The sequence below is a fragment of the Enhydra lutris genome, unplaced genomic scaffold, assembly GCF_002288905.1.
Source record: "Enhydra lutris kenyoni isolate GAN:26980312 unplaced genomic scaffold, ASM228890v2 scaffoldscaffold54, whole genome shotgun sequence".
NCBI classification, from domain to species: Eukaryota; Metazoa; Chordata; class Mammalia; order Carnivora; family Mustelidae; genus Enhydra; species Enhydra lutris.
The window spans coordinates 10,028,768-10,051,211 of record NW_019154138.1 but is presented as its reverse complement, the minus strand read 5'-3'; the positions used below and the strand labels follow the sequence as shown (position 1 = coordinate 10,051,211).

The 22,444-nt window shown below is 42.2% G+C and overlaps 1 protein-coding gene across 4 annotated transcripts in view; it reads left to right on the top strand.

Moving 5' to 3' along the window:
* The window catches only part of LOC111157353 (casein kinase 2 alpha 2), a 38,308-nt gene that overhangs the window by 6,772 nt on the left and 9,092 nt on the right, over positions 1 to 22,444 (top strand). For 3 of the 4 annotated variants that reach the window (XM_022518690.1, XM_022518692.1, XM_022518689.1), the window contains exons 3-9: positions 3,559 to 3,660; positions 6,030 to 6,080; positions 15,297 to 15,356; positions 20,295 to 20,378; positions 21,161 to 21,271; positions 21,511 to 21,612; positions 22,140 to 22,240. In XM_022518690.1, the coding sequence (XP_022374398.1) occupies positions 3,559 to 3,660; positions 6,030 to 6,080; positions 15,297 to 15,356; positions 20,295 to 20,378; positions 21,161 to 21,271; positions 21,511 to 21,612; positions 22,140 to 22,240 (611 nt within the window). The remainder of the gene's footprint in view (positions 1 to 3,558; positions 3,661 to 6,029; positions 6,081 to 15,296; positions 15,357 to 20,294; positions 20,379 to 21,160; positions 21,272 to 21,510; positions 21,613 to 22,139; positions 22,241 to 22,444) is intronic. The other variant, XM_022518693.1, reaches the window with a different exon arrangement.

Genomic DNA, 22,444 nt, shown 5'->3' with positions numbered 1-22,444 from the left:
CTGGGATTTATTGAGGTCCTAATTCTTAAGCCTTGTGTATACGTTAGTTCAGAAATTCAATCACAATCAAATGCTAGTAGTTGAAATCATTCTCAGATCTGGCTTTTTAAAAATCAGCCCTAAGTAAATAGGACAGATCATTGACTTCATTAATTAAGCAACCTATCACTAAATTTGTCTTCTAAGTTTTTCAGTGTTGGTCAATAGGGAGAAAGAAGTAGTCTTAATTTTTGGATTATGTTGAACAAGGTTGTCCTGAATCACTGGGACTCTCTACCATGTGGGCAGAAACGGTTGGGAAAGTTCCTTCCTTTCACCCCCTCTTTTTCTCTTCCTTTCTCTCTTTCTTGTTTTTTCCTTCCCTCTCTCCCTTTTCCTTCCTTTTCTGAGCTCATGCACAGAAAATTTCAAATTGAGTTTTTTCCCTTTTAAACGTTCTCTCTAGGTGTGCACCATAATTCATTTATTATTGAAACTTGATTTAATACTTTAATTTCTTTTATTTTTTTTTTTTTAGCTTTTTGCCATTTTTCTCTTCTAGACTTTGAGTTAAAAAGAATATTGGGAAACAACTAAACTGATTCATTTCTAAACTGATTCATTTTGAATCTTTTTAAACATATTCTCTGAATTGGAATAAATAAACCATAACTGGAAGAGACTTTGTCTAGCAGGATGAAATGATGAGACTGTGAGGGAAGTGCGTATTTTCTCTGTGTAGCTGCAGGTGGATGAATGCAAACACTGGGCTACAGTCTCGAAGCATTTTTTTTTTTTTCTATAAAATCCATGATCTGTTTTCCACAAGATGTGAAGGGTCTTCCTTTATAAAGTCTAACCTTTTCTCTCTCATTCTGTTTACAGCTTTAAAATGATCACTTTCATTCCCGGGGAGCTCATTGGTTTTTTTAGCTTCTAAAGCATGTCCCAGGTTCAGAGGAATAAGCTTGCAGCAAAAAGAAGTTCCCTGTGGCCTGGTTCCTGTAGAGAATGGATGTCCATGCTTTGGAGCAATGTCCTGGGTTGTAGGTCCCTTTTCCTTTTTAATGATCTCTTGGTCATTTGTCAGGATGTGAGGATTCCAGGTGCTGTGAGAGTCTCTTGTGCCACCTCAGAATTGCCCTGCTGTCCCCAGTCTTCTAGGTGAGGAAGTTGTTGGACAGGTGACAGTTGAGTAGCAAAATACGTTCTCTTGCTCCATAAGTTACCTTAGGACATCATGAGAGATATCTAAATCTTAGTGGCATTGTCCAGGAACCATGTCCCTGCCTGACCTGTTGCTGACTAACAGGAAGGCAAAGCAAGGCTTTATATGGGGCATTGTCATAAAGGCAACTTAGTGGGTTACCCCTGTACTAATTCACTGTTAGGGGGAGAGGAAGGTTTTTGGTGTACACAGTTCTCTGGCTGTGGGGTGTTTTTTCCTCTGCGACCACTCTCATAGATCTGTAACTGCTTTCCAACTCTAGAATTTTCTTACATTGAATATGCTGGTAGCATTGGCTGAATTTATAGATACAGTAGCCAGCTTTTATTTTTCTTTTAACTTTTTGATATAACTTCAGCTTTAAAGAAAAGTTTAAAGAAAAGAAGAAATCCCATATGTCTTTCACCCAGATTTCTCAAATGTTAACATTTGCTTTATGCTTTTCTCTCTCTTATATATAAACACACATATGTGTGTGTATAAACGCATGTAGTTATGTGCTTGAGAGTAAATTGCAGTGATCCCTACTGTAGTATGCGTTTCCTAAAACCAAGGACAATTCTTATGTAACCCCACAGTGCCATGATCAAAAATCAGAAACTAACATTGATACAGTGCTGTTAGCTAATCTGCAGCCCCTGTTCTCATTTGCCAATTGTCCATATAATGTTTTTATAGCAAAAGAAAATCCCAGGTCATGTGTTACTTTCAGTTGTCGTGTCTCTTTAATCTGGAACAGTTGTTCAGTCTGTTTCCTGACGTTGACATTTTTGAAGCTTACTTATTTTGTAGTATGTCCTTTTCTGGCTGTTTTTTGTTTTGTTTTTGTTTTTGTTTTTATCAAGTTGTACTTCATGTTCAAGTGCTTTCCCCCAAAGTATTGAGCTCCCTAATTATGAAAAAGGGAATGAGTACGATTCCTAAGTGGAAGTGGGTGAGAGACACAGTAGCTAGATCTACTCTCCCGCAAACCCTGACAAAGCACAGTGGACGTGAGTGTGGCAGCTGGCTTGGAAGAATGCAGCCAGATTTCAGCCTGTCAGTCAAACACCCCGTTAGAGGTGATGCAGGTGCTCTGTGTTTCATAATCTCCCTCTGTTTTGTTATGTGTGCAGAGCTGTAGCTTAGTGACCAACAAAAGATGACGATGTCTCTGGCATATGTATATATCTCTCCCCTCCCACCACCAGCACACACATGCAGGCTTTTAAAATCTTACTTCATTGAAGACCCATTGGATTCTCTTTACCCGTGCTACCAGAACAGTGTCTAGTGTCTCGGTGATTGAATACTCCTTTTCCCCAGTTCCCTTTGTCTCCTAGCCACACTTGGGAAATGAGAGCAGCGTGGCCAAGAGGGAGGCCTACAGAGGCACTGTCTAGATCTGAATCCTGCCCCCACCCTTCACCATCAGCTGTGGGACCTTGGGCAAATGGTTCAGCTAGGCTGAGTCCACTACATAGGAATTTTGTGGTTTGTTACTAACTAAATACATGAAAATAATCAAGCTTCCATTTATTGAGTGCTTACTACATGCCAGTTAAGTGTTCTGAGTACTTTGTAAAATGTAATTGTGATGTGACTATTGTTCCAGAACTGTTTACATTCTTCAAATTCTTCAAGACAAGAAATAGCACATGTAATGCTAGTATTTCTGATTGCGATTTTTAATTTTGCTACCCAGCAGATGGAAAGGTTAGCGAGTAGCAGAGGTTTCCAGTCGGTACTGGATCAGATACCCGTTTTCTCCTCTGCTGCTCCGTCATCTCTTTCTTTAGGAGTGGGATGTGTTGGGGAGTTTTAGTAGGTCTGTGCTGATTTCAGATTCTAGATGTTGAGGAAATGGGAGTGGCAACAGGAAATGGGAGCCAGCAGCTGGGAAACAAGTTTGTAACTTGATGTCAGTGAACTGGTCTTCGCTCCTGGAAGACAAAATTACATGTAACTCATTGGAAGAGCAGGTGTCTCACCATTTTGTTTCAGTTTTTCCATTTGCAAGTGCATGATATACAGCTGTTCAGAGCTATAATGCATGCCTTCCATTTGGCAGTTATCTAGGCATTTTATTTTTAAAGTATGACATGGGTGTTCAAAATTTGTGAGTGACCTGAATGTAACTACCTAAAGATCTGACACATATGCTGTATGAGTCTGTATTCAACTTAATCTCAAACATTCTCAAGGGCAGTCCCCATTTTTATCTTGATTTCTCTTTTCTAATTTAGACACGCTCTAACGTGACATGGTGTGCAAGATAGCCCGGTAGCCACTTGATTAGCTGACATTGTTTTAAGGTTTTATTTATTAACTTCAAAAGGAATCTCACTTCCGATTACTCTTGTGTATTTAAGCCAGTGAAGAAAAAGAAGATAAAACGAGAGGTTAAGATTCTGGAGAACCTTCGTGGTGGAACAAATATCATTAAGCTGATTGACACTGTGAAGGACCCCGTGGTAGGTGCCTGACGGTTGGGGGAGAAGGAGCAAGTGAGTGCGTGAATGTGTGCGTGGTGTGACACAGAATGTCAGAATAATGAGAAACACCATTACGTATTGGGAATGACTGTGTTCATCTTCTACTCCTGAATAGTTTTGAAAGCCAGAAAAAACCGTGGTGGCCCAAAGATGAAGTAGCCACCACCACTTTTATGAAACCTAAAAGTGTATGTATAGAAAAATCCCTATCCCAGTTTATTACCTTGTTCCGGTTCAGCCCACAAATGTTTGCTAAATGTCTTCTTTAAGCCCCTAGTTTTCTCCCAATTTTGAAAGCTTATTGCCTCTAGTTGGCCTTATTTTGCTTCACTTCATTAAGCCTGACATCTGAAAGTCTGGGCTTACGGAGGGAAATACCGAATATCTCCACGTGGACACCTGGCATAGAGATCACAACCCCACAGACCCTTTGAGGAAGGCATCTTGCTGTTTCTCCTACTAGAATTTAATTCAGGGTCTACCCCTGGGGCTCATGTTGTATATTCTGATACAACTAAATATTTTTGTTAAAAATGCTTACTTTGTAGCCCTCTTAGATGTGCTATTTAATTTTGTTTTTTTGGGAGGTGATTAGCCAGAGTGTTTATGTACCACCTCCCATCCCATTTCTGTTCTTCATCTCTTCTACTTCACCTGTTTTCCTATCCTCCCATGCTGGCTGTTCGTTGAAGAAGTAGGTCTTTGCTTCTGTCTGCTGAAGACATCATAAAGAAACGATGCGCTAGTGAACATGCGCTGACCGCTTACTGTGTTTGGGCACTGTTCTGGACCTCAGGACCGTCCTCAGCAGTCCACTGGAGTCGGTGCTGTGATTGGCCACATTGTTACACTGTGCAGATAGGACAGCTGAAGGCTCTGAGGTTTGGTGATTTGCTCAAGATCACACAGTATCGTTAAACCGAAGAATCAGGAAAATTTTGCCTTCGGGACCCTAAGAAGACTGAGAAGAGTGCTTGTATGCTAGATTCTAGCTTATTGCCATTAAAAATATATCCCAGCCTGAGGAGCTTGGATTCATTTTAGAATGACTAACTCTGGACTCCATCATCACTGAAAACAGCCTGCAGCGTGACCCAGTACATATTACTGTTGTACCAGCGACCTCTGCACTTTGCCTTTAAGTTACTAGAACTTAGTGAAACTTGTCTTACTGATATTGTAATGTGTTGCTTAAGGCATGTGTGTGTTTTATATAATATGGAACACGAGTGAATTAAAATTGGATTAAAACCATGGAGGGAGCCCTCCTTCTCCCCTAAGTTTTAGGGAGATGGCCTCACTCCCAGGCAGTAGAGAGATCTGGTGGTCTTGATGAAGCCCTGTCCCCTTCAGGCTAGTGAGGAACCCTCTGACCAGTGCTGCTGGGACTGCTGCTCTTTCTGACAAAGCCCCATGTGCACATACTGTGCCCTGTTTCTAGGGAACTTTTACCTGCTTCCTTGAGCAAAACTTTCTAGCCATAAAGATTTCTAAGGTGATTTTCTGTAACCCTTTAAGGCCCTGCTTTTCTCCTAATTTTGAAAGCCTATTACTGTTAATGAGCATTATTTTACCTTACTTAAGTAAATCTGGCATTCGAAAAATTTATACAAGGAAATATTAGACATTTTGTACTCACTGCATTAAAGATTATAGCACTTTAGAAATACTTGGTTATGTATAATTTGGGGGTGAGGGGGATCACATCTACTTTGTAAATTGAGACATTCTCTAGTGGTATGTAGCCGAGGCAGTAATTTCACATTATAGCCTGCTGATTGATAATCATAGATACTTTCCTTTTGGATCCTGAAAAGGCCTATGATAGATTCCCAAGACATAGGATAATTCTGTAAAATGCATCTGGCTTGCCAAACCAAGATGAAAACATGTCACTCCTTTTGTGGCTGGCAGACTGGAATACTGCAGAGTGTAATTCTTCAAATAATGTGCCAGGCCCACTGACAGGTTGGTCAGAGAATACATCTCCTTTAAAACAAAACAAAACAAAAAAAACAACTTAAGAAAAATGTCAGCCATTTACAAAAGTAAAATGCGTAAGATAGTGAACCTCCCTGCACACATCAGTCAGCTTGAGCAGTGCCGCAACTCGTGGCCAACTTTGTTTTTCATCTCCCTGCCGCCCACTTTCCCACCACCCACTATCCGCACTTATTTTGAAGCAAATTCCAGACACATAGTCTCAAGAGGACACTTTCTTAATAGGCTCTCCCTGATGAGTGAATCCCCTTTTCATTTAAGTGGGATTTGGGGATAGATCGGTACGACAGAAGCAGAGCACGTTTACTGTTTGAATACTTATAAGGCATTACTATTCTCTCTTGCAGTCAAAGACCCCAGCTTTGGTATTTGAATATATCAATAATACAGATTTTAAGGTGCGTATATGCTTTTTCTTTCTGGCATGGGGTTAACGGGGGATGGGCAGTTGGCGATAAGTACTGTTGATACCCCAGAACAGGAGGGGACCAGGAAATCATTGGTGAGAGTGGGAAGTAATAAATCCGGATTCCTTACCGCCTGAGTATAGGATGCAGAAAGTGGGTAGGGTTTTTGCATTTGGTGAAATTACTCATCACCCTTTGCTTTGCTTACTCTGGGAATAGCTGCTGGGCTGGGTCTAAGTTAATACCTCATCTGTAACACTCCTGTTTTAGACAGCATGGTTTTAGGGAGATACTTGATTTGCATAGGAATCTACCCTTGCTGATAGGAAGTGGTAAATGGTTACAGGGCTCATGTGAAAAGAAGCCGTCTGTAGGACTCAAGCTGTCAGAATATTGTGTGTTCACCAAGACTATACAAAGCAAATGACCCAGAAAAGCTAGTTAAGTGTCCCTGTGCTTTAGAAAAGCCTTATCCAGGATTATTTACATTTCTTATATTTATAATGCATATTAATATAGACTTGAAGTGTTCTTCTAAAAGCACGGGTTTAAGCTGGTTTTTCATGAGTTTGTTTTTATTATTGTTCAGACACTACAACCTTAGCTTCTGGTAAAGTTTTGGGGGCTAGTTATTCTAGACATGGTAGAACATAATGTGAATCCATGTATAAAAACAAAATAGTGGTGTTGATTTTGAGGGGTCTTTGGAGAACTTTTGGGTGATTATAATCACTCAGTCAGTGAATCATAAGCTTGTGATTTTTTTGTGATGGAAGTTAGGGCCAAAACCATAGTAGCAGTTGAAAGCTGGTATCAGGAGTGAGGCTTTTGGGTGAAAATAAAAGCTTTATCTCACATTTAATTTGTCTTAGGTAGTCACTCTAAAACAACTCTGAATTAGGTTAACTAGTGGAAAATAAGTAAACATGGATATTATAATTTGGGAAACAATAAGCAAGTTTTATATACAGTGTAGCTTTCCCATGTGTAACAAGTTTCCTTGTTAGCAGGACTCCTTAAAGGTGAAGTCAGCAGTGAGCTCTTGGCGGTAGATGTCAGTGTCTTCGCCAGCCTGCCAGTGTTTAGCTAGTAGAGTTCTCTGCTGATACTTGTGGCCAGTCACACTTTCGCCACGAGTGACCCAGGTTTATCAAGGTGTAAGTACGTGAGTGGGAATGTGTATGCATTTCTTAATGAAACCAAGCATTTTCCTAAATACCAGAAGTTTAAAAGCTGGTCTAAATGAAACTTCATAGTGAAATACCTAAGTTTTAAATGCTTCTGCTCCCTTAATGAGTTTTTATCAGTTGTCTGGCCACGCATGTAAAATTTTCACGTCAGCATTTTGTGTTTCTTTTTTTTATTTTATTTTATTTTTTTATTTTTTAAAAGAGTTTATTTACTCATTTGAGAAAGAGAGAGTGCATGGATAAGTGGTGGGGAGGGGCAGAAAGAGAGAGTGGAAGAAGCACACTCCTCACCGATCAGGTTTTTTTTTTTTTTCCCCTCCCCCCATCAACCCTCAGTTTGTTTTGTGAGATTGAGAGTCACTTATGGTTTGTCAGCATTTTGTGTTTCTTAAATTGACAACTGCCCTGCGAATTTAACAGCACCCAGAAGATCGGTTTGCAGGAATTTTTAACTCCCTGGAGAAATCTTAACTTCTCTTGCATCTTAACTCTCAAAGGGATGTTTTAATGGCACATGTTCTCCAGGAGCTTCCTTGAAAGAGGTCATGGAAAATTCATGGTTTTTGAGGCTTGCATATCTGAAAACGTTTTTATTTTATCTTTCCAATTAACGTACTAGCCGTGGCCTAGAATTCTGGGTTGTAACTAATAATTTTCTCAGAATTTTGAAGAGCTTTTTCCAGTATTACCACTGAAGCCGTTCTGGTTTTACCTTACATGATCTGGTTTGGGTTTTGGTTTTTTCTTTGGAAAGCTTTTAGGATTTTCTCTTGAGTCGCAGTCTATGAAATTTCACAATGATGTTCCTTCGAATGGGTCACTTTTATCTTTTGTTCTGGACACTTGCTGGGCTTTTTCCATCTAGAAACTCATGTCCTTCCGTTTTAGAACAATATTTTTAACATTCTTTGATTTTCTTCCCTTCTTTGTTCTCACTTTCTAGAGCTCATTCAAATGTTAGACTTCATCTCTTAGCTCTGTTCAGTTCTCAGAAGTTTTAAAAGTAGTATCCTGTTCTTTTATGTAATATTTTCTATTTTCTCACAGAGAATGTGTGGATCCCCCCCACCCTGCGATGTTTTCTTCTTCATGTTCTTTTCTCGGTTTTTCTTTCAAATGCTTTTTTGTGTGTGTTGTTTTTGGTCTGTGTTACAATTGTCTGAAATCTCATGGTTTTTGACTGTCTACTCTTTAGAGTCATGAAATGACTGATGACTGCTTGTCAGCCCCTGTCTGGAGGATGCAAGCCTGGCTGTGCGGGCCTCTCGGCCTCCAGCGGAGGAGCCCCGGGGGCAATGTTAGGTGCGCTTTCATGTAACTCCCCATTTTCAGTGTGGTGTTTTATTTTTTTAAAGAGTTTATTTATTTATTTGACAGAGATCACAAATAGGCAGAGAGACAGGCAGAGAGAGAGAGGAGGAAGCAGGCTCCCTGCTGAGCAGAGAGCCCGATGCGGGGCTCGATCCCAGGACTCTGGGATCATGACCTGAGCCAAAGGCAGAGGCTTTAACTCACTGAGCCACCCAGGTGCCCCTCAGTGTGGTGTTTTAAACTTGTTTTCCTGTTTTCAGCTGAAATCTATTGACTCTCTTTCACTGATACCTGGGGTCACTGTGAGCCTTTCTGTAGCTCTTCCATGTGAGGTTGTCTGCTTCTGGACCCCCTCTGCTCTTGACAGAATTTTCAGCTTTGTCAGTGGACATTTTTGTCTTGCTTCAAAGTGTTGTCATCTCTTCCATTCTCTTAGTTACTGTGAATGAATCCCCCAAGCCTCACTCCTTTCACTGTTCCTGGAGAGGAACTTCAGGAAGATGCAGAGTGTAGGATGTGTTTGGGCTGCAGTGTCACACTGGGGGGCCCCTTTGAGTGGTCGGGCCCTGCCATTTTAGTCAGCTTACAAGATTGTCAAGTATCCAGGTAGTAGATGTGTATCTTGGAAAAGCAGATCATGACAGGATGGTCGTTTTCTGCTCCAGGTAGTATGACAGGCCACAAATAGAGAAATCAGCTAGTTTAATGTCCTCATGCCCTTCAGGCTTTTTTTATTTTGTCCTGTGTCTATCTTTTTACAAAAGCTTCTTTATATTTTTTTTCATTTTACTGTTGGGTGTATTAGTAACTGGATTTAAGGTATCGCTCAGAGGAGGTTTGTTCCAGGTTTAGTATCCGATGAGTCAGCAGTGATAGAACCTGCAGCCTGTTCTTTTCAGCATTTTTTTATATGCATAATTTCATTCTATTGTAGACTCCTGATTATCCTAACTTCATAAAATAAGTTGGGCAGCTTTTCCTTTCTCTTCTCTCAAAGTTTATATGAAATAGGGATTATCTACTGGTCTTTTGGGAGGAAAGGGAGACTTTGGACTATCCTTTCCTTTTCAGAATGTACGTACATGTAAGTGAAAGGTTTATCCTGGTTTCTTGTCTCTTCGTGAATTTATTTGGATGGTATCTATTTCTAAAATTGTCCACTTTCATATTTACATAAAGTTATTAATAGAATTCTCTGAGGGCTTAAAGACTGTAATATGTTTGTAATTATGTTTTCCTTTACATTTCCAACATTATTTGTGCCTTCTGTCTCTTTTTAAAAATTACCAGTATTGCTAGAGATCTCTCATTAATACTTGAAGAACGGCTTTTGGTTTTATTGTTCAAATGCTTCTGTTTTTCTATTTCCTCATTTCTGTTCCTGTCTTAATTATTTTCTTTCTTCCTCCCTTCTTTGTTCCTAAACTATTTTCTTTCTTGAATTTTCATTGTTTCACCCCTACCTTCTTGAGTGGAAGTCTGCTCATTTCATGTATTTCTTTCTTGATTGACGGTAAGTGGGCTTGAAGTCTGTGCCCCCCCAAGCACCGTCTCAGCTACACATTCCATGGTTATAGAACTCATTTTTGTGTAGTTTTCACGTTAGAAGTACAAATTCCAGGGGTGCCTGGGTCGCTTAGTGTGTTGAGCATTAGACACTTAGCTTTACTTTGGGTCATGATCTCAGGGTCGTGGGATGGAGCCCTGCATCAGGCTCCGTGCTCAGCTTGGAGTCTGCTCATCTCTCCCCTCCCTCTCTCTCAAATAAATAAATAAAATCTTTATTTTAGAAAAGAAGAGGTACAAATTCCAAACTCGTGGATTTGGGTTTTTCTCCCCCGACTTTGTACTTTAAAATACTTTAAACCTATTGAAAATTGTAAGGAGTAGCACAGGTAATACCGTCGTGTTTTTCCCCTAGATTTACCAGTTGCTAATAATTACCACATTTGCTGTTAGTTCTCTTCCCTCCCCTCCCCTCTTATCTCTTTTTTTCTCAAAGTAAGTTGTAGGCATCATGATACTTCACTCCTAAATATACTAGCACTGGAACTGGATAGGACCTTTTCCTACCTGCCAATACTATTAGTCCTCTTAAGGCATTTAATACTTCTATGATGATGCCATCTGATACATGGTACAGAGTCCATATTCAAGAGTTTCCTGGTAATTATTGTCATAAGAATGTCCTTCATAGCCATATGTTTGTGAATAATGTGATAGAGGAGCCACATGGTTTTTCAACAAAAATATTCTTTCATTGTTGATTCCTGATTTGGCTGCGCTGTGTCCCGAGGAACATGACCTGCATAATGTTCGTTATTTGGACTTTATTGACAATGGCTTTGTGACTTCAGTGCATGGCTTTTTTTAATATCAAGCTTGTTAATTCAATTCGGATCTTCTATGGCCTTCCTCATTTTTCCCCTTGATACTTTGTTTTATGGTGGAGGTACTGGTTTGGTTGGTTTTTGCCTTGAAATCATCAGTTATGTTTCCTGTGTGTCAGAGCGGTCATAAAAGGTACATCGTGACATTTAGAAAAAAAGACAAACTTCTGAACAAAGGAGTAGGAAAAGCCAGTCTCTCTAATGGTTGAAATAAACAGTTACAGAAAACTCTTAAGGAAGCTGAAGTATAGTTGTGGCAGAAAAAGTTTCTACTGAGACGTGCTTCTCAGTTTTTTGTGCTTTTGGAAGAATGTAAATTAAAATATACATTTTAATTTTTGTAACATTATAGTGATACAAAGTATATCATCTGGACATTATAAAGATTGGTAAGGGATCCTGAATAGGGTCCGTTTGAGAAGATGGTAGACCAATATTGCTCTGTGGAGAATTTCTAAATCACTCCCAGAGAGGTGGGCCTTGACTAGCTGATGTCTTGAGGCCTTGTTAATGCTTGTAGTAGTTTGATGTGGAAAGGATCTTCTTTGTAAGACATGTTCTAGTGATTAGTAATAACTTTGATTTGCTTGATGAATGATTTGTTCTGCTTCCGTAAATTTCTAAAAATATTGACCTTGATTTTATTCTGGATCTTGGGGTTATGTTTTAATGCCAGAACTGGTGACAACTGCATTAAGCACCTTTCACACTATATATCCCACTGCCTCTGCATTTTCTTCTCCCTCTTTGGGGACCACTGGGACTTCTGGGCAGAGACTGAGCTGTGTGTGTGAGGGAGTCTGCAAGCTCTGTGTGTAGGGTGAGAGTTTGCTGTGTCTGTGATTCCCACATGTGGCTGGGAACCTTCTTGAGCTGCATAGTCCTCCTCGGGTTGATCGTGATGCAGCCGAAGTACACCCACAGTCTCTGAGGACCAACAAGTATACAGTGAGAGCGAGGCCACATGGGGCCATTCCATTCTGGGTGGCAGTTTTAGACCAAGGAGGGTCTGAGGCAGTTGACCAAATTGCCATTTTTCCATTGCTCCTCAGACTTTCTGAGGTTAATAAAAAGTCCCAGGATATTTCCACTTTGGGCCTCTTGAGCCTGGAGTAGGTCTAATTTCTGAGAAAATGCCAGTGTGTTTGAGGCTTTGGAACCAAGCTGGGATTGGTGAATAGTTTCTTCCTCAGCACCTTTGTAATCTTCTGGGAAGCATAGGCTTGTTTTGCTTTTGATAAGTCATTTATTTCATGAAAATATAAGCAAAGCTAACTTCCTGCCAACACTTTGCAGTTGGTTGGTTAACAATGTTCTCCACATAGCTGGCCAAGAAGAATGGAGGGAAAGTGTGGTTCTTGTGAAATTTCCCTTTATAACTCATCATGGACTCTTCACACTTATGTTTCCTAGAAGATAGTTTTAATTTTGTTCCACTGACTGGTGAATGTTATCAAAGACAAATATTTATCAATTGCCTTCTGGATGCAAGCTGAGAACCACCATTGATGGGGTGGAATATAGACCACATATGCTCCTCCTTTGTCATCTTATCTGAGCACTTAGCATATGGACCAGGTTGTACGGTGCCCCTTGCATGCTTGGAGGAGGGGAAGCAGAGATCCTGAGTCAGCCAGTTGGCGACTAACCACCAGCCACAGTACCCTTTTCTTCCCCACCATGTGTGTCCTGATATGTGGGGGCGCTGGCGTGGGACTTGGGGTGAGAGCAGAGTGGAGCGGCTTCTTGTTGCTCACAGCTGAGTGAGGTTATCTTGAGAACCTCAGGTCGCTGCCAGTACCTGAGTGGGGAACATTAACTTTGGGGACACAGCTGCTGTCTGTGTCCTCTGAACACTGCAGAGGACAATAAATAGCCAGAAGGTTCAGAGAAGGAAGGGACACCTGTCAGCTGTCTTGACTTGCAGGCTAAGGGAGCCAGGTGGGATCTTCTAGGTTTGTGGGGGAGGTGGGGACGCTGGAGAAGGAAGAGTGGAGGGGGCCAGCAGGTTCGTTTGGTTGGGAGTTGGGGGACCCCCACCTGCCCCGGGGTGGCAATAGAGACAGAGCTGCAAAAGTTGGAAGAAGCCAGACTGTGGACCCTGGCAAGTCCGGAATTTTAGGCCCAGCTGGTAAAATGTTACAGGTGTAGTTTGGGCTCCTCCTACCCAGAGCGCCTGAGAAATGAGAGTGAATGTCAGCCTGTCATTTGGGACTTCATAATGTATTAGACCTAACCACTCTATTCATTTATTGTTTTATATTACATAAAATTGATGCTGGTTGGAGTAGCTAGAAATGCTGGCAGCCCGAGTACTTACGTTGTTAGGCCTTACCACCATTTACACAGATGCTTGGTGTAGATGCCGCACGACAGGAGAGGAAAGCCTTCCATGGATAAACGTCCACATGATAAAACAGCCCATATTTGTTCTCCGGAAAGAAAATAGTCCAGCCCTCTGCGGGTTAGAAAATGCTCACTTCACTTTCATGGCCTGCTTAGTGACTTGGGGTTCAACTTGGCACCGTATCTGGGAGCGATCTCCTTAATTCTCAGAGGAGGAGCTGATTTGACACCCAAAGAGATAGTATCTTCAGCCTGCGTCTGTGCATCCAGGCTGTTGGTGTGCTGGCTCAGAAGTCTTCCATGCAGTGCAGAGCTGCAGGAGAGCAGAACACTTGAGTGCTTGGGTGCTCTGCAGCCAAGTCCCTCCTGAGCAGGAGATGTGGTCCCCTTGTTCCTGAGTGTAGCTCCTTCCCAGCCCAGAGACCGCCAGGGGACTGGTCTGTATGGGCTTATGCCCTCTGCTGCCTGAGGTTGATGAAGGCATATGTTTTTACTAAGCTAGAGGGAGAACTACTTTTATTTAACAAGGGAAATTTGAGAAAGAAGCTAAATCCTGGTGGTCTTAGAAGATACTAAATTTAATTCTTGGCAAATTTTTATCTTTTTGAACAGGTAGTGTATGTACATGGATCTAAAATATAAAATGGTATGCAGTGAAAAATCTCCTTTATTTCACTGTGCTCCTGCTGTCCTTCTGCCTTCGTTGGGGGTGGGAGGAGGAATTCCAAGGGAGAGAAACATTTACATATATATGAAGCCGTGTTTTATTTATGTCTTTATATCATTCCTGTAACTACAGACAAATAGAGATGTGTAATTTTGCTCCACACAGACACATCGTATAGGCTGGTCAGTGCCCCTTTGAGAGTTCTCCTCTGTTGCCGGAGTCTTCCAATAAAGAAATAAAATATGTTTAATCAAGTTGTGCTGACTAATTTTGTAGAAAGTGCTACTTGTGACTGATGGGGAACAGATCTACTTGGAATTATTACCTAAAATAAAAGTGTTGGTATAGTTTCTGATGAAGGTTTGTGATGATTTTAATGAACCTGGATGTATTAATGCTACTCTGCCTCTTAGAAATGGAAATTTAAAAAATAAAAAAGAGCAGACTCCCAGTGGGTGTGCCTTTTGTCCCAGTATGAGAACTCTTTGTTTGTTCTTTTGGCCTGGAATCATTTTCAGTACCTGTCTTTTTTTTTTTTTCTCTCTCTCTCTCTCTCCCCTACTCCTTTCTTAAGTCTCTTACCATCTCCAAGAGCTAGAGCAGTCATTTTCCTCCTGTTTCTTTTTCTCTTTTCTCTTTTCTTTTTTAAGATTTTATTTATTTATTTGACAGAGACAGCAAGAGAGGGAACACAAGCAGGGGGAGTGGGGGAGGGAAAAGTAGGTTTCCCAGCCGAGCAGGGAGCCCACTGTGGGGCTTGATCCCAAGACCTTGGGATCATTACTTGAGCCAAAGGCAGACGTTTAACAATTGAGCCACCCAGGCATCCCTTCCTGTTTCTTTTTGAGCAAACACACTGTGTTGCCACTTTTTACCACATGGGCCAATGAAGTTCTGATCTCCACTCAGAACGTAGTTCTCTAACGGACACTGTGCTGCTCCAGGGGTTAGTTTGAAGTGTAGTAAGAATATGAGGATGGTCAGACAACTTGGACTTCATCTCCACAATAATGTAATTTGAGGTGTTGAAATCATGGAACATTGAACAAATTTTTTAAAAGATCCATGTTGAATTAAATGTTTCTCTCCCTTGGAATTCCTCCTCCCACCCCCAACAAAGGCAGAAGTATTACACCCTTGCCCTTGGCCTTTATCCCCATTTGTTACAGACAGGTAGTAGAAAAAAGTCCTGGGGTTCTTTAGTGACTTAAGTAGTAAGTTTACAGAGAATGATGAGCAGTATTTGGGATGACAAGATGCGATGAGACTTAATTAACTTTCTCTTTTCTGAAATCTGTTTCAGCAACTTTACCAGATCCTGACAGACTTCGATATACGGTTTTATATGTATGAGCTACTTAAGGTAAGTGGCATTCATATGCAGTGAATTTTTTCAGTTGTATTCATTAAAGGAGAAGTTTCAGAGAGGACAAAGAGAACTCAGGCAGACTCTTTCTTGATACGAATTCTTGAGAGAATTTCGTGAAGTATTTGTTTTTGTATTTTAATTTTTTTTTAAGTAGCCTCCACACCCAACTAGGGCTTGAAATCATGACCCTGAGATCTAGAGTCGCAGGCTCTACTGACTGAACCAGCCATGTGCCCCAAGGGATTTTTTTGCTTCTCTTTTAACCTACATTGAGATCTCTGTCGTGGGATCTTTACATAGGAACTTTCCAGTGGAACTGAGAAAGGTGGCCGAGTCAAGAGATACCAGGAATCAGAACCTCCTTCTTTGTAGCTCTTGTTGGCTCTTGGATTTTCTTTTTTGCTGTTTAATTAACACTGTTAGTTTTCATGGTATAACATGTCACCCAGAACTTAACACTTTTTAAAAAGTTATTTATTATTTCTCCTAATTCTGTGGGTTCCTGGGTGAGTCTTCTGCCTGGGTCAGCGTGACTGGGGCACACTGGTACAGGATGGCCTCATTCACATCTCGGGGGTGGCAGCTGGCATAGCCAGCCGAAGCCTCGTTCTACAGAGGTGTTAGTCTAAGCTGCTTCTTCCTGTGGTGGCCTCGTTTTTCCTACTTGCACGAGAGGGCAAAGTTTGATGTGTAAGCGCTTTTCAAGCCTCTGCTTTAATCATTGTCTCCTAATGCCCTCTTGGCCAAAGAAATCCTGGCCAAGCCTAGATTCAAAGAATGGGGAAGTAGACTTCGCCTTTTGACGGGCAGAGCATTGAAATCACAGTCTGGAGGGACGTGCGTGCTGGGAGGTAGGCCTCTGTGGCCATCTTTCTCTCGCCATCACTCATAATCCCCTTCCCAGCCTACCCTCCAGCCTTGACTGATGTGTACACGCACGGAGAGGTGATGGCAGGTTGGGGGTGGGGCAGTGGTCCTCTAGTTGTCTTAGTAATCTCCCAAGACGGAAATTTTGAAACATTACTGGTTGATGGAGGAATGATCTTTTTTAGTTTGTCTAGGTGAACACTTAGGTAAAGAATTCTAAAATGGCTTGTAAAATGGAATAGACCAATGGCTCCTAAGTAGTTTTGAGTCATGAATCACTAAGAATCTAAAGAGAACATATAAACTCTCCCCAAAATACATGTATAAATTTACAGTATTACATGAAGTTTTATGGGGGGTGTGGATCTCAATTTAAGAACCTCTGAAAGATAGAGATGACTGAGTTATTAGCATTATTGAAGAAAATTGCCAAGAGGAGTTTAATGGGATTGTGAACAGTTACTCGAACAAAATCCCTTGTTTATTTTTTTATTTTTTTTTTTAAAGATTTTATTTATTTATTTGACAGCCAGAGATCACAAGTAGGCAGAGAGGCAGGCAGAGAGAGAGGGGGAAGCAGGCTCCCTGCTGAGCAGAGAGCCCGATACGGGGCTCGATCCCAGGACCCTGAGATCATGACCCGAGCCGAAGGCAGAGGCTTAACCCACTGAGCCACCCAGGCGCCCCAAAATCCCTTGTTTAATTAAAGCTAAGCTTTAGGTAATGGGGGTTTGGAGAACTAGCTTGTGAGGTAAATGTGTTTTCTTAGAAGCGCTTATACAGACCACTTGTCATTAGTACCAAGGTGGCCAATTTAAGAGTCCACTCTTACAACTAATGGGTCTTTCTTTTGCGAGTAAGATCAGAAGCATGTGAAGGTAGAGCTTGCTTTATCACACCTTTCTGCATGTGCTCTCCAGACCAGAATGGAAGGTGTCCGTGGGGAAGAGGTTTGCAGTGTTGTGCTCTTACAAGCAGTCTGCTAGCTCCATCTCTGGAGGTGCTTGCCGGAGAACCCCATGCATCCACCCAGTGAGAGCTGCAATCCAAATCCAACAGTTGGTTATTTTTTTTTTAAGTAAGGTATTAAGATTTTGTGGTTTTCACTTAGCACACCAAAGATGAAGATTTAAACCTAGTACAGCTGTGCTTAAGTCAAGGGAAGACATCCCAATGACGCAGGTCTTCACAGGCAGGTCATGTAGATGGTACTGTGTGTCTGATATCCCTTCTGCTTTCTGGAGGTAACAGCTAGCCAGTAAGGGTGTTCTTTCTGCTAATGAGGCACAGAACCCCAGACGAAGTTTGAAAAATGTTTTTCATGCTTAATGGTCAGATAATACCAGATTTTGAAACTGAAATAACTCCCCCAAGGAATTTAAAAGCATGTCAGTGACTCCACAGGGAGTCTGACTAGTGAACTTGGCAAAAGAATTAATTCCCTTACTGTACTTGTTCAGCCTCTGCTCTCCTTAGGTTTTTCTTACACCCAGGTATTATGGTCCTAATTAGTTCATTCCTTTGGGCAAAGACTAGGCAAAATAACAGAATCGACACTTGGTGAATTTTTTCTTTGGGGTAATAAAATGGGGATTGAGGAAGAGGAGATCTTCAGCTTCACGGAAAATGTCAAAGAAACTGAGGCTAGGGCTATTGAGTGGTTGCTGGGTACACAGTGCAGTCTCCCGATTCAGATCCGGGGAGGTGTGTCCTCAGGAGCCCTGGTTTCAAAAGACACTGCCACAGAGCCATTGTAGAATCTTGCTACACCTGTTGTTGTGAAGCAAAACAAAGAGAAAAATTAAATCGAAGTAGAACTTCCATAAATGAATAAATCTTAAGTGTACAGGTTTTTGGGTTTTTACATAAGTGAAACCTTCACCCAGATCTGTATGGTACTGTGCTGCCCGGTATAGTAGCTGTTGCCCACAGGGAGCTATTTAATCCATGCCTTAATCGCAGTAGCCATATTTCCAGTGTTCAGTGGCCTACTGTGGCTAGTGGCTACTATATTAGTGCAGCTGTAGAATATTGCTGTCATTGCAGAAAGTGCTATTGGACAGGGCTGGTAGAGAATATTAACAAATACCCCAGAAGGCTCTCATATGCCCCTTCTCTTCAGGATCCCTTTTCTGAAGATACTATTCTCACTTCTACCACCATAGTTTAGTTTTGTCTGTTTTTTAACCCTCGTATATTAAGCATCGTGTGCTACCTACTTTTTTGTGTCTGGGGAAAGCAGAATTTGTTTATTCCTGGAATGCTGATCCTAGAGCTCATTCTCTGACCTAGTCCAGTGGTTCTCAATCAGGTCAGTTTGGCAAAATCTGGAACCATTTTTGGTTGTCACAATGGGGAAGAGTGTAACTGGCATTTGGTGGGAAGAAGCCAGGGATTCTGTTAAACATCCTGCCGTGCACAGGACAGCTCTCCCAGCCAGGAATTACCCCAAGTCCCAGGTGTCCAAGATGTCAGCAGTGCCGAGTTGGAAAAACCCTAATCTTGTCTTGTGGAAAACTCCCCTAAAAGCACTCAGTGCCAGGCACATAGTAGGAAGCACAAGATGATAGGTTGCTGTGATTATTATTACCTAAGGAGGAAATCATGGCAGTCAAGTAGGCTGCAGTGCTTTGAAGACAAGCCAGAAGGCCTAATTTAAAATGTGTGGGAATAGTTACTGTGTTCAGAAAGGGAGAATTAGAAGCAAATTTTTGTATTATCTAAAACAAACAAACCACCCAAAGAAAAAATGGTAAAAGATAAAAATGGCAAAAAAAAAAAAAAAAGTTTTGAATCAGTATTTATCCAAAGAAGATGCAGGATGACCACTAAGACCCAAAAAGATGTCCTCTTGATCACCCAGTTAGAAAATACAATTCAGATCCATGTGAGGGCCCACGTGAGACGCTCCAGAAAGGCGCTAATCCCGAGGATGAACCAGTGACAAGTTGTTTGTTGGCAAGGATGTGATGAAACCGGAACCTTCATACGTGACTGCTGGGGATGTAAAATGGAGCAGGCACTTTGGAAAACGATCAGGCAGACTTAAAAAGTTCAGTGTAAACTGATGGACAGCTCAGCACTTCCACCCTCAAGAATCTGTGTAAGAGCAGTGAAAGCCTGTGTCCCCTCAGAGACCTTTACGTGAACATGCATAAGTAGTGTTCTTTGTTTAGCCCCAGACTGGAGACAACCCAGATGTCCGTCAGCTAGTACAGCCCTGCAGCGGATTACTACTCAGCAACACGGAAGGGGGACACAGATGAGTCTCGGCAACATTATGCTGAAGGAAGGCAGGCAGAGTACTGTATATTGTATTATCTCACTTTAAAAATGCCCAGAAAAGGCAGTTCGGCAGTAACAGCAGGTTTGTGGTTACAGCTGAGGTAGGGGCAAAGAGGAGTGGGGACCGATCACAGGCAAGCTGACAGGGAATTCTTGGGATGGTGGCAGAGTTCCAAGACAGGATTGTGGTGCCGGTCGCACAACTCTGTGAGTGTGCTAAAGGAAATCATGGACTTCTATGCTTAAAATCGTATCTGCGTGTCGTCTGTCTTGTAGGGAGCAGTATCTTCCCTTAGAGTAAAAATAGAACTCTTAGAGGCCCCTGGCTTAGGGGTTGTTTGTAAAAGAAAATATTAATACTAGAACACTGGGTCCATGTTGAACGACACGTCTTCATTCCCACAGTGACTCTTCCGTGCCATTTGAACCACTGTGAGAGGGTGTTCCCAGATCTGGTTTTAAATCCATCAAGCTAGACCAACAGATGAGTGTAGGATTTCTAAATCTAGGTGGCTGGTGAATTGTTACCTACTAACACCTAGGTAGGAAGCATCTCCCTATCCCCTCCCTCACAGAGCCCCCTCTCCACCAGCTGCCGGCATAGGGTGCCCCAGAGCAAGGGGGGCCTTCTGAAGCATGCCTGTTCTCCTTTGTCACGGACCGTAAGCTGCTCTTTGGGAGCGTGCATCCAAGCCAAGCTGTCACAAATAATAAGAATATGCTTGCATCGCAGTTGGTAGATGGTTTGCTTACTTTTCTCTGTGCTTTCTTGTCTAATAGGCCCTGGATTACTGCCACAGCAAGGGAATCATGCACAGGGATGTGAAACCTCACAATGTCATGATAGATCACCAGCAGAAAAAGGTACCATTGCAGCCAGGCAGCGACAAGGCTTTCCGTGGAAGGCCTAGGGCAGATGCAGCGCTGGCCAGTACCCAGGTGGTACCGCAGACCCGTTTACCGCTGTCTTCGGCAGACTTGTGTTACTGTTCCCTCTTCAGTCTCTGGTGTTGCTGTCTACTTTGCATAAGCGTGTACGCAAGGAAAGTAGGCAGCTGAGCCTCACTGTCGTCCTGTGTTTACTTCGGTCATGGTTTTCCAGAGGGACGTGCAAAGAAACTCCAGCTGATGGTTTCTCCTCATTTTAATGACCCTTAGACCAATCCGTGTGCCTGGCCTTATGAGTACACTTGGGTCTCTCCTATTTTTGATATCTGGTTCTGGTTGTCCCTGATTGGTAAGTGGACAAATCCGCTGCTAGGAGATGAACGAAAGGCTGGAGCAGTGCTTCAAGCCTGGACTGGGGCCTGTGTCCCCAACCCTGTCAGTCGCGGCAGCTGTTAATGACGGAGGAGTGTGTTACACACGCCAGCGAAACGGACGCAGAGTCAAAGGCTTAAGCTTGATTGATCTGAAGAGAATGAAAAGCCAGGATCATTTAAATTTAAAAAAAAAAAAAAAAAAGCAAATAAGATTCTGAGTGCTCTGCTCTAGAAGGGACCCTTCCACCATTACTGAAAGTGTAATTTTTGATAGCATTTTTCATGTGGCCCACGTAATTGTTAACTGATGTGATGTGGCCTTGTTCTAAGGCATGGGCGTCTGGAATCACTCCTTTACATGTTTGATTTCTGTCATGTTTGTAGCTGCGACTGATAGACTGGGGTCTGGCAGAGTTCTACCATCCTGCTCAGGAGTACAATGTCCGTGTAGCCTCGAGATATTTCAAGGGCCCGGAGCTCCTTGTGGACTATCAGGTAAAACTCCTGGCCAAGCATCTCCCCCGCCTTTGTGTGTTTCCTTAGGGCTTCTCCTCCTTTGCTCTTTGGATACATTCAGAACCGAGCCTGAAGTGTTAATTTCAGATTTTTCTCAGTAACTTTTTTTTTTCTTTGAATTCTAAAATATATGCAAAGGTCAACTAAAGACTAAAAATCCAGATCAGAGAAATGCATTTATAACACTCTTCACTGACAGGCTGATCTTATTTCCCCAGATGTATGATTACAGCTTGGACATGTGGAGTTTGGGCTGTATGTTAGCCAGCATGATCTTTCGAAAGGAGCCCTTCTTTCACGGACAGGACAACTACGACCAGGTGAGCAAACAGTGACTGGCTCTTCCCCGTGTGGGGCAGATGCCAAGAAAATGGAGTCCTATGACAGGGATGCTGTCCTCAAGCCGCTAAATGTCACTCAGTGTCTGCACAGAAGTTTTGCTTCAGGGTAAAGAGTTGCATGACTCTTTGTGGTTACCAGGTCCCCAAATGCAGAGACAGATAAAACTCTCTTATGCGCAACTTCCAGAGAGAGTCCTGTGAAGAAGTCGGGCAGCCCTTGTCTAATAAAACCAGACTGTAGTCATTAGATTGTGATGCCCCCAGAATTGGTCAACTTCTGGAAGATTATTGTCGTAAGTTGTTACCATTTTAAAGGCGGTTTGGAAATTTGCGTTCTGTGACCATCATGTCCTGGGGTCTGCCGCCTGTGTGCCCCAGGCTCCAGCCTGCATCTGGTCCCTGGGGACTCAGTGGTGTGGAAGCCCCCAGTGCCTTGGGATCGTGTCCTCCCAGGCCTGCAGTGAGCTCTGTGCTCAGTGATTTGGTCAGTTTGTTTTGTGTTTCAGCTTGTTCGCATTGCCAAGGTTCTGGGTACAGATGAGCTGTATGGTTATCTGAAGAAATATCACATAGACCTAGATCCACACTTCAACGATATCCTGGGACAGTAAGTAAGAGAGGGAGAGAGAATGAGGGTTTTAATTTACCCTATTTCAGAACTGGGAATGTCGCTGAAATCACTTGCTAATCATAGCAAAATTGAAACCTCCTCCCTTTTTTGCCTGTATTTTTTTTTTTTTTAACTTGCTTTGAGGTAGCTGGGCATTGTTTACATGTGTCTTCTGGTCACTGTACTTCTCTAAGAGATAAC